General features: G+C 38.9%; 1 protein-coding gene across 2 annotated transcripts in view; it reads left to right on the top strand.

Annotated features, from left to right (window-relative positions):
• plod3 (procollagen-lysine, 2-oxoglutarate 5-dioxygenase 3) overlaps positions 1-7,397 on the top strand; it is a 9,000-nt gene extending 1,603 nt beyond the window's left edge. Inside the window, exons 2-19 of one of the 2 annotated variants that reach the window (XM_057319078.1) lie at positions 62-153; positions 242-378; positions 614-777; positions 871-983; positions 1,119-1,182; positions 1,261-1,358; positions 1,527-1,628; positions 1,744-1,878; positions 1,975-2,096; positions 2,206-2,310; positions 2,851-2,976; positions 3,057-3,198; positions 4,494-4,607; positions 4,714-4,782; positions 5,128-5,232; positions 6,000-6,146; positions 6,286-6,411; positions 6,784-7,397. In XM_057319078.1, the coding sequence (XP_057175061.1) occupies positions 62-153; positions 242-378; positions 614-777; positions 871-983; positions 1,119-1,182; positions 1,261-1,358; positions 1,527-1,628; positions 1,744-1,878; positions 1,975-2,096; positions 2,206-2,310; positions 2,851-2,976; positions 3,057-3,198; positions 4,494-4,607; positions 4,714-4,782; positions 5,128-5,232; positions 6,000-6,146; positions 6,286-6,411; positions 6,784-6,939 (2,117 nt within the window). In that variant the 3' untranslated portion in view covers positions 6,940-7,397. The remainder of the gene's footprint in view (positions 1-61; positions 154-241; positions 379-613; positions 778-870; positions 984-1,118; positions 1,183-1,260; positions 1,359-1,526; positions 1,629-1,743; positions 1,879-1,974; positions 2,097-2,205; positions 2,311-2,850; positions 2,977-3,056; positions 3,199-4,493; positions 4,608-4,713; positions 4,783-5,127; positions 5,233-5,999; positions 6,147-6,285; positions 6,412-6,783) is intronic. The other variant, XM_057319080.1, reaches the window with a different exon arrangement.
• The last annotated feature ends 4,594 nt before the right edge of the window (positions 7,398-11,991 follow it).

The following is an 11,991-nucleotide window of genomic DNA, read 5'->3' as shown; positions in this document are numbered from 1 at the left end:
CTCTCTCTCTCTCTCTCTCTCTCTCTCTCTCTCTCTCTCTCTCTCTCTCTCTCTCTCTCAGATGAGTTGTTGGTGATCACTGCAGCTACAGAAGTGACGGATGGATTTCAGAGGTTCATGCGGACATTGAGACAGTTTAACTACACTGTTCAGGTGTCACATCATGCTCATAGGCACTATTGTTTCTTTATAAAGCTCTTATAATGCCCTGACTGTTGTGTGTTGTGTGTGTTGTGTGTAGGTTCTGGGTCTGGGTGAGGAGTGGCAGGGGGGTGATGTGGCCAGGACTGTCGGTGGGGGTCAGAAAGTTCGCTGGCTAAAGAAAGAACTACAAAAACACAAAGATAAACAAAACACTATCATCATGTTTGTAGACAGGTGTGTACATGCACACAACACAATAAACACACACACACACACACACACACACACACGCACACACACAAGTGTTTTCAGTCACACTGCCTCATTTGTCACTTGTAAACAACAGATTCTTTATTAGTGTGTAAGATGAGACACACACACACACACAAGCTGTGCTCTGTTGAGATGTGTTGTACCCGCACAATCGATGATGATCATGATGATTGTGTATGTTTGTGTGTGTTTGTAGTTATGATGTGATTTTAGCCAGTGGTCCCGAGGAGCTTCTTGTGAAGTTTTCTCAGTTTGCTCATCGTGTGGTTTTCTCTGCGGAGGGTTTCTGCTGGCCGGATCAGAGACTCGCGTCTAAATATCCTGTAGTGCACAATGGCAAGCGCTACCTCAACTCCGGCGGTGAGTGTGTGTGAGTGTGTGTGTGTTGTGCGTCGTGTAATGTAACCCCAGGTACAACAGCTGACGCCCAGTTTATTTCTATTGTGTGTGTAGGTTTCATTGGTTATGCTCCTGAGATTCAAGCGATAGTCCAGCAATGGAAATACAAGGACAATGATGACGATCAGCTGTTCTACACCCGGATCTACCTGGACAAAGAGCAGAGGGTGTGTGCGTGCGTGTGTGTGTGTGTGTGTGTGTGAGTAATATCACACATCCATTCATTCCTCTCTCAACCTCTCATCTGTTACGTGACTGTTCGTCTGTAGCTCTTCATGCTAAATATAGTTTCTGTTTTCCAGAGGAAGCACAACATTACACTGGACCACAAATCACACATCTTTCAGAACCTCAATGGAGCTATAGGTACACACGTGCACTCTCTCTCTCTCTGATTCTCTGTGGGTTTGGTTTTGTGTAACGCGTGTGCGTATGTTTTTCCAGAGGAAGTCGTACTAAAGTTTGAGAAGTCCAGAGTCAGAGCTCGGAATGTGGCCTATGACACACTTCCTGTTGTCATCCATGGGAACGGGCCAACTAAGGTGAATGCAAACATTCTGCACAGTAATGTCATTGAGTTTCTCACATACAGACACTGTAAACTTTCATCAGACGGTCTGTTTAAATTCTGGAGTCATTCAGATCATTTACAGTGAAGCTAAAGAACAGACTGTACGCTGACAGAAGTGTGTGTGTGTGTGTGTGTGTAGCTGCAGCTGAATTATCTGGGGAACTATGTCCCGACGGCGTGGACGTATGAACACGGCTGTGGTGTCTGTGATGACGATCTGCTCGATCTCAGTCGGTTATCTGTGAGTGTCAGAATACAACATTAGTACATATCACTATATCTGTGCTTGGGTGTAATCGCTTGAATGTTTGTCTACATTTAATGTATATGTTGTTTTATTATCACGTTTTATCGAGCAGGAGGAAGAGATGCCGCTGGTTCATATCGCTGTATTTATCCAGCAGCCGACGCCATTTCTGGAGGAATTTTTGGAGAGACTGGCAACGCTAAACTACCCGCACACACGCTTACGACTCTTCATACACAATAATGTATGTGTACACAGACAGGATATTACACTCCGTTGTGCTGTTATATGTACACACTCGTGACTGTGTGTGTGTGTGTGTGTGTGTGTGTATGTGCAGGTTGTGTATCATGAGCAGCATGTGGAGAGATTCTGGTCACGTCATCGTACTCTGTTTCCCGGAGCAAAGATTGTCGGACCAGAGGAAAACCTCCGGCAGGATCAGGCCAGGACTATGGCAGTGTAAACACGCACACACACACACACACACACACACACACACACAAGATCACACCGTGTATTGTATTGTGTATGAATCAGTAAGTGTGACTCTTGACTGTGTGTTTTTCAGTGAGTTGTGCCGGAAGGACGTGTCCTGCGGTTATTTCTTCAGTATCGACTCTGACGTGGCTCTGACCAATCCTGATGTTTTACAGATTCTCATTCAAGAGAACAAGTGAGTGAACTGATGCTTTCTGTTTGACACCTGCCGTCTGTCCGTTTAGCATCGTATCACGCAGTTTCATCCTCGAGGGCGCTGTAGGAAACCTCACTGTGGATCAATGTGGGTCCTTTCAATGCACATGTGGATAGTTGACCCAAAAACCAACATTCTGTCGTCATTCATTCTCATGTGGTTTAAAACCTGTGTATGGAAAAGATCGTAAAAGATCATAAAATGGCACATTTGTTCTCTGAATGTCATTTTCATCATTATTGATGAATAAATATGGACAAACAGTTATCTATTAAACCAAATGAAGTATTCACAGTAACACCAGTTCCACTCGTAATACTTGTGTAGAGATTTCCCATGTAAACACATACTGGATTAGCGTTGAAAGCACCACCTTGTTATGAAAATCCTCTACGAACCTTTGAAAGTTTAGCGGGCGATTTCATATTTTAGATGCAGTTCTGTCAAAAAGAGGTTTACTTTTAAAAATGATCACGTGGTCTGACTAGTGAACGTGTCTTTTGTTTCTCTGTGTGTCAGGGGTGTCATCGCACCCATGTTGTCTCGACACGGCAAGCTCTGGTCAAACTTCTGGGGAGCTTTGAGTCCCGAAGGCTTCTACTCTCGTTCTGAAGATTATATTGACATCGTGCAGAGCAAACGAGCGTGAGTTTATTCTCCGCTGCAATTCTGTCTGTGTGTGGGTTTTTTGTGTGCAAGTCTTTTGTGTGATGTTTGTGTGGCAGGGGTCTGTGGAACGTTCCCTACATCACTCAGGTGTATCTGATTCGTGGAGAGACTCTTCGCACGCGTCTGGCTGCCGTCTCTCTGTATCAGCAGGAGGGGATGGATGCAGACATGGCCTTCTGTAAAAGTGTCAGAGACCAGGTGACTTTACTCAGAACATCTCATATCCCACATCTGACACTTAGTCTAAACGTGAAGCAAACACAATTTCTGACATGCTGAATGATTGCTGTGATATTCACAGTAACGTGGACCTCGTGTCCATCAATACAGCACTGTCTCACATTCGATCACGAGACCCCCACTGTCTTCACTCCTATCGGTAGTCTCTGCATCTCATCATCATTTCTATTTGCATAAAGTTAAACGTTTGTCAGTTTGTTGAAGTCTTTGCCATAGTCTTTCTCTGCGATTTGATTGGATGTGTAAAAACAGCCTTTGCATTTTGAAATGGAACTTGCAGTAGACTGACAGTTGAAGGGGAGGAGTTAACGGATGCTCCGCCCAAGCCGTCTAACATACCTCATTTATGATGGATGGCCCCTACAGGAGGGAAGTGCATTTTCAGATTTTAACTGGAGATTATGAGGGCGCACTGTTTTTAAAAGGAGAACGACCCACATTGATAAACTATTTACAATAAACGCTGCTATATTTCATGAAAAAATAAGAATTGTCATTTTTCAATAGATGTCCACTTGTCAGTGATCTTCAGCATTGAGATATTTTGATAACAGCTTTGTAAACATCAATAGCATTGATTGTTGATTTGTTTGCATCAATGTTTAATGAAGTTTAAAACGATAAAGGTTATTGTTGTCTTCTATGTTGTTTTATATATGTATATGAATTACATACGAATGCAAAATTCCTGTTTGTTCACATAGAATTGAATTGGATACAAGGACTGAACGACGTAAATATCATTTCTAATGGGTAAAAAACTTTTCCGATCAAATACTTTTGAAGAGTTTGCTTCCAAAATGAGAATTCCGTTTTTCAAATAGTTCAAAAATCATGTTGTTTTATTGTGCATTCCAATGAATATCAATCAAACTGCAGTTGGTTGGTTTTGATTTAAGCCATAATACTCATAAAAATGGAGTTATCTCATTTTGGAAACAAACTCTTCATTTGATCTAAAATTGAATATTGTTTCATAATTGTGCATAAAAGCAACACTTAAAATAATATCTCTAATGACTAAATGTCTCAAAAAATATTTCAGTGGTAGAACTGAATTCTAGCTGAGCAGCCTCATAGCGGCTACAAACATGGTTTCCCAACTACATTTCGCCTGTGTCATCAGTTTAGTAAACAAATTCACATGTATTGCGCTGTCCACAACCACATGAGGGAGCCGTGAGCAAAAGTTCTATAGCGTGGCTTTAAATCAGAGCGTCAGTCACTGAATTGTGTGTGTGTTTCTTCTGCAGGGTGTGTTTATGTTTGTGTCAAACACAGATGAGTTTGGACGTCTGATCTCCTCCTCTAACTACAACATCAGTCGTCTTCATCCAGATATGTGGCAAATATTTGATAATCCCACTGTGAGTTTCACTGTCATGATGACATGCGTGTTCTAAGATAAACATCACCCTAACTCTCTGTGTGTGTGTGTGTGTGTGTGTGTGTGTGTGTGTGTGTGTGTTTCAGGATTGGAGAGAGAAATATATCCATGAGAATTATTCCAGGATATTTGAGGATGGTGCAGATGTTGAGCAGGTGAGACGGCTGTTGTCATACTCGGTGATGGTGTGTGTGATGATAATATTGACAGCATTCTCACACATGACATTTTTTTAAACTAATACTAACTTTCGTTTATTTTTGTCTTTCTTCCTGTAAAGCTGCTTTGCAACAACAAAACATTGTGAAAGCGCTATATAAATAAAACTGAATTGAATCTAGATGAAATTTTACTCCTGAGGAATTTAGACACATTTAGACCGTATAATGTAAATATTTCAAGAAATGTTTGATATATTTGTAGGTCTCTCATCAGAATGTCATTAACCATCAAGTCGAAATACAACCATCATAATAACTGTGTGTGCGTGTGCGTGTCAGCCCTGTCCAGATGTCTACTGGTTTCCAGCGTTCTCTGAGAGGATGTGTGATGATCTTGTTGAAACTATGGAGCACCACGGCCAGTGGTCTGGAGGAAGACACAAGGTCAGTGATCTCAGCGTCTCATCTGTCTGTCTTGCTGGAGGTTATGATGTCTCTACAGTTGATATTCCTCTCTCAAAATTAGAATAAGTTTCCACACACACAAGGCATTTGTTGTGGTTGCGGGAGCTCGATGTACTAAACATACAGTATATACAGTGAGGGAAATAATGATTTGATCCCCTGCTGATTTTGTAAGTTTGCCTACTTACAAAGAAATGAAGGGTCTATCATTTTTATGGTGGGTTTATTTTAACTGATAGAGACAGAATATTAAAAAAAATCAGGGAAAAAAATGTTATATAAAGGTTATAAATAGATTTTTTATTTGATTTAGAATTCGATTTGGAATTAGTTTTGTTACTTAACATAAAATATATTTAATATATTTATATAAAAACATAAAATATATTTTTCTTTCACAAAGAAACATGCAGCATTTAAGAAATAATAAAAGGGCAGTTGTTAATTCCTAATTTGTCTCAACTCATTTTGTAAAAATAATTTGTGAATGAATCGTATCGTGAGATCAGTATCGTGAATCGCATCGTGAGCTGAGTGAATCGTTACATCCCTAATCGCAGTTAATCGCACGAAAAGGGTGCGATTAATCGCAGTTAAAAATATTGAATCTATTGACAGCCCTAATTGCGATGTGTACACTGTCCATTCTTATAATCCAAAAATATGTACGTATGTATAAGTATGTGTTTCTAGAAACCTTAGTGTAAGATATCTCATCTCTCGCTGTCTGTCTGTCTGTCTCTCAGGACGAGCGGTTATCTGGTGGTTATGAGAACGTTCCTACAGTAGATATTCACATGAATCAGATCCAGTTTGAGAAGGAGTGGCTGAAGTTTCTTAAAGATTACATCGCTCCCGTAACAGAGAAGTTATACCCGGGATATTATCCCAAGGTGAAACACACACGCACAGAAATACCCCAGACCTCTGCACTTACACACACACACACACACACAGACATCTGACAGCGTGTGTGTGCGTGTGCGCGCGTGTGTGTGCTTGTGCGCGCGTGTGTGTGTGCGCGTGTTACAGGCTCAAGCTGTGATGAACTTTGTGGTTCGCTATCGTCCCGATGAGCAGCCGTCTCTCCGGCCACATCACGATTCCTCCACGTTCACCATTAACATCGCTCTCAACAGTAAAGGCAAAGATTACGAGGTAAACACACACACATCCCACTTAAAAAAAACACTTGACTAGAAAATAGCAGAATACTCACACGAGAGTGAATGTTACACATCCCTGTTCACGTTCACTCTGACTGCATACATTTATATTCTCTGCTGTTTTTACAAATAAATGTGTAAATATGTCCAATGGTGTGAAAGAATACCTAACGATGAAGATAAGTCTCTCTTATGCTGTTTTATATGATGAATATGAATAATCTATTATAAACAGTTTGTTTTCACAACAGTATATTTGTCAACTACCCACATGCATATGACTAGACAAACTAAAGCCTGTGTCCTGTGTTCTATTGTGTGTCTTTGGGGTCGGGTGTTGTGTGATGTTTGTTGTGTGTGTCAGGGTGGAGGTTGCAGGTTTTTGCGTTACGGCTGTACGGTGGAGTCGCCGAGGAAGGGTTGGTCATTCATGCATCCCGGTCGTCTGACACACTATCATGAGGGTCTTCCTGTCACACGAGGAACACGATACATCATGGTGTCATTCGTTGACCCGTGAGAGTGTGTGTGTGTGTGTGTGTGTGTGCGTTACTCTGCTATTGAAACATCAGATGTTACTGTTGAGCAGATTGTCACAAGTGCTGTCTACCTTCTGTTTCATCCAAACATTCACTCCAGTAGTTCTTTTCAAAAGTGAGATGAAATAGTTTTTTACTTGATTTCAATTGTTTTAAGAGTTTGTGTCTTTTTATACTCAAAGCTTTGTACAAATCGCTTTAAATTATTTGTTGGCTTTGAAAAAAATAAATATTGAAAAGAAAAGACAGTGAGAATGTGTGGTGGCGGAAACTCTTCAGTTCATTGTTGACTATAATATTAAAGGTCCGCTCGAATTGTCCTACCTTGTCAGATTTTCCTACCACAGCACAAAAAGGAATATAATCTAAACCACATCGACAAAATAAACATTTTTACAATGCAAAGTACACTGTAAGATTGTCCTACCAGTTTAAAATAAACACATAGAATGAGTTTACAGCGTAAATACCCTTTCAGATTATCCTACCGGTATAAAATAAACAGGTAGGATTAATTTACAGTGCAAAATACCCTATCAAATTGTCCTACCAGTAATCAATAAATATGTAGAATGATTTAACAACGAAAAACACCCCCTCAAATTGCCATAGCAGTATAAAATTACAGGTAGGATTATTTTACAGCGCAAAAAATGACATAACATTGATGTGCGCATGCCTGGTAGGACGTGGAGGATGAAACTTTGGGACACCGGCTGACAATTTCTACACAATAAAATAAATAAATAAAACTATAAACTAAACACAAAAATCGGTTGTTTTAGCTCATTTAATGCTTGTTTTGTCTTATTTAAATTAAACGACAGTCTTCTTCAGGACGTTTGTTAAACCACATAACATCTCATTCACATACATCTCGTTTATTACATTTCTAAATGTGTTTAAATGTTGAAGTCCCTATCGTTTACTGGGAGCGCATCAACGCAATGAGTATGGTGAGCTATGACGTCACAGTTGCAGGATCCGCTTCCAGCGCTTGGCCCACGCGCAACATTTCAATTTCGTTTTATATAGTCCTGTGATTACGATGATAATCCTGTAGTAAGTCTGGTATGAGTTTAGGTGTGTTTTAAAGTTTATATATGTATATGAAGAGTTTCTTTCCAAAATGAGAACTCGGGTTTTCAAAGAATTTCAAAAATCACGTTTTTTTACTGTGCATTCCCATTAATATCAGTCAAACTGTAGTTGGTTTGTTTTGATTTAAGCCATAATAACTAAAAAATACAGCTAACTAACACAATACTAACATGATAACATAATAAAAGACATGATTTTTGAAAAGTTTTAAAAACTGAGTTTTCTCATTTTGGAAATAAACTCTTCTTATATTTTTAACTGTTTATACGTTTACCAAATTTGTAATTCTTCGTTCACAGTAACCTATGATCAGTTTCACGTTTTTAATGATCGATTAAAGGAACAGAAGTGTGAATGTAATTTCTGTAAACTCTGCTGTGTTTGGATCGTCTCCTGGGGCCCGTTTCAATAAGAAGGTTAATTCAACCCACACCCAGTTCAAATGTGAACTCTTGAGTTGTTTAACACCAAGATGCGAAACGTTCAGTTTGGTTTCAGAACAGCTGATTTGAGTTAGTTCTATCAACTCTGGGTAGACTTGCCTTGAGTTAAACGCGTGCACTAGGGATGGGTTGCTTGACACCCCGTGTCGACACACGTATCGAGATTTCGACACACTAGTGCAGTGGTCACCAACCTTTTTGAACCCATGATCCCGACCTCGGACTTGTTGAAAGGCAAGATCTCCCACTCAAAAAGTTGAAACTAAAAAACAGCCCAGATTGAACCTCCAGCTTGAGGCCTTTTATTTAGCCCATAATTGTGGGTCTATTTGAATGACCTGAAATTCTTTGTTCCACTTTTCAGATGCAACTAAGCAAACTCTGTAACATTCAATGTGCCATAAATGAGGTAAAAAACACCAATTCAAACACCAGTTCAAGGACTTTAATTCACAGCTTGACATTAAAATGAGGTTAAGAATTAGTTTAACAAGACCCTAATTATTGAGGTATTTACTGTATAAAGATTTGTTATTTATGATTCATTTATTTGGTTTACTTTTATTAAGTAAATACAGTATATAGATGAAAATGTTATAAATAGGCCTAGTAATACGTCAATCATTCATTTTAAATCATTTATCTATTTACTTTTACCCATCTAATAATGTCTTTGTCAGACCTTTAGCTATTTTGTGAAACAGATAGTTATTACAATGTAAATGGAATGGTCTTTCATATTAGGCTAATTGAAAACATAAATAGGATGTCAGCAGGGACGTCATCTCCCGCATGAGATGGTACTGAAAACTGTGCAGTTTACCATCACTGACAGACCCGCGGATCATTCACAATTACAACTTTGTGAAGAAGAGACTGCTGTCGTCTTTCAGAAGCTCAACTTTAAAATACATGCGCGCATAGGCGTAATTGGCGGGTGTGGCACGTTTTGAAAGAAATTAAGAAATGCTTGCGGAAGGTGTGTATTGTTCATGGGCCATTAACATCTACAATTCCTCGAAAACGCAGGATGCGCCGCTTTCTCACCATCTCCCTTTGCTCACACTCATTATATAGCCTATTATATTCGCTGAAGACAGAGAGTCGCGACTCCAGATACGCGTACAGTATGAAATGCGTGCATCATCCGCGCTCGTGGCGCTTGCTTGCGCATCCAGTGTCAAAGCACAAATAGCCTACGCGTCCACCAACGAACAAGTGACATTTTTATGTCATCTGAATAAGCTGTTTTTAAGTGTAATGCACCGCAACAGTCAAGTGACCTCCAAATGACAGTTACGCCACTGCATGCGCGAGTCATTTTGCGTTTGATCACTGACCACCGACATTAGAAACACTGAAGAGCGATCACGCGCAGTCGCGCATCACAATGAAATGTGATTAATGATAACGGTCGCATTAAAAACTCACGCTGGGAATCCTTATTTACACAGCCGTGAAAAGAGTCACGCAGAACTTAAAAACATACAACCGCTGAATGAAGAGAAAGAGAGATGCGCTTGCAAAACTGAAGATTAATCAGGCACAATATATTTGTCTATTAATTTTCCCATTTGCCTACTTTCGGGGATCGACAGGTTACGTCTCAAAGATCGACCAGTCGATCGCGATCGACGGGTTGGCGACCACTGGTTTAGATGGTTAGAGTAAGGTTAGAGTTAGGGTGTGGGTTAGTGTAAAGGTTTCGTAAGACTTGAAACACCAAGGATTTTGTCAAAACCAACAAGTCACGCCCACGGATCTGACTCGAAACACCAAGGATTTAGTGAGAGCCTTGTTTGAGACGCACCTTGCCTCGCCTGAAAAGAAGACGAGAGTAGGCGGCTGCAGTAAGGTATGAAGGTATTTTATGAAGGTATTTCAGTAGCAAAACTTGAGAGCATGTCGATTTTAATTTGTGAACTTGTAAAGTAAGTATTTGTACCTGTACACTAAAATGTACACTCACAGCCCCAATGTGAACACTTGTCAAATAAAATTTTGATCAAAAGTTGAATATTGAGATTTGCACTCGTGGACAAAACTCACAAATCTGTCTTCTGAATTTGAAGTTGCAGAAAAATAGTCACAAACGTGTAAACTGGCATTTACAACATACATTGGCAGATACAAATGCATAGCACATATTTACACGTTTTCCTAGATTCAGATTTGAATTGCAACCACAAACAGGCATCCACAACCTCTCAAACCTGTCACTGCAGTTTCAAATCTTCCCGCCTTGACTTTTGCTACTACTGTCGCGATGAACCCGTTGCAAAACTAACTTGTGCACTTGAAAGCTCAGAGGCGAGAGAAAGAACGGCATTTGATGACGTCATGTGGCTGAGCCACACCGCCCCCTAATGGCGGGAAAAATCACAATTTAAATCACTAATACAGTATTTAATTTAAGATGAAACTCTAAATCAATAAATACATTTTCCTTAACAAAAATACTACTTACGGCCACTTTTTTACTATAAATTAACTTTTCTATTTTATTCTCTTTTATATTTACTGCAGTATATCTTTGTTCTATGTTTGTCCTTTATTATATATTTATTGCTTTTCTACCCCATCTGCAAAATATAATTTTTTTACAGGTACATACTGTATGACAATAAAGATCTTGACTCTGATAAGGGTGATGTATCAATTAGCAACCTAATTAACAACCTAACTTAGCTGAAGCAAGTTCGCTGACGATAATGATCAAAATTAAAAACAGAAAATGTACAGTCAGCCTGTCATTGTGTAAGGCTCCTATATCAGAATGATCAGAATCAGTTCTTGTATAACACTGAAGGGGTTTATTCTGCGATAACAACCGACTGGATGCATTATCCTGCGGCTAGTAATTATCACATGAGAAAATAATTGTACACTAAATATTGATTAAATATGTTTAAGCTCATCTGTTAAAAATCCAAACCTTCCATGAGAAAAGAAACTTCCAGGTAAACCCACAACCCCAATACTGTATATGGTGGCATTGCACAGTCCTGCATACAATTTCTGTTCATTTTCCCTTTATTGAAAATAACAAAAAAATATAAAAAAGTAGAAATAGCTTAAAAGTGCAATAATGGTCAATAATACATTGCTCACTGAATTTAATTTACATTTATATTATACTACCAGGAATGTGTTTTATTAAATATTAATATAATATTGGTAACATTATAACTAAAGCAATAATAATTCTCAAGGGTTAGGCTATAGAATCATAATGTTGAACTGTGTAAATGTACATTTTTATATAGTATATCAATGAACATTATAGTATACATAACGGAAAATGTAGTCAGCCTGTCATTATATTTTAAAACAAACCATAGTACACAACGTATTATCGATAGTATACAGAATGATATCATTAAAATACATTACGAAATGATATCTATACAAGATAGTATAAGTCATGGAATAATTATACATGATAGTATACATAAGTCTGATGGTTTCGCTTTAGTTATTTAAACATTA

The sequence above is a fragment of the Triplophysa rosa genome, linkage group LG21 (assembly GCF_024868665.1).
Source record: "Triplophysa rosa linkage group LG21, Trosa_1v2, whole genome shotgun sequence".
Lineage (NCBI taxonomy): Eukaryota > Metazoa > Chordata > Actinopteri > Cypriniformes > Nemacheilidae > Triplophysa > Triplophysa rosa.
The sequence above is the reverse complement of the archived record's forward strand: the minus strand, read 5'-3'. Positions and strand labels throughout refer to the sequence as shown.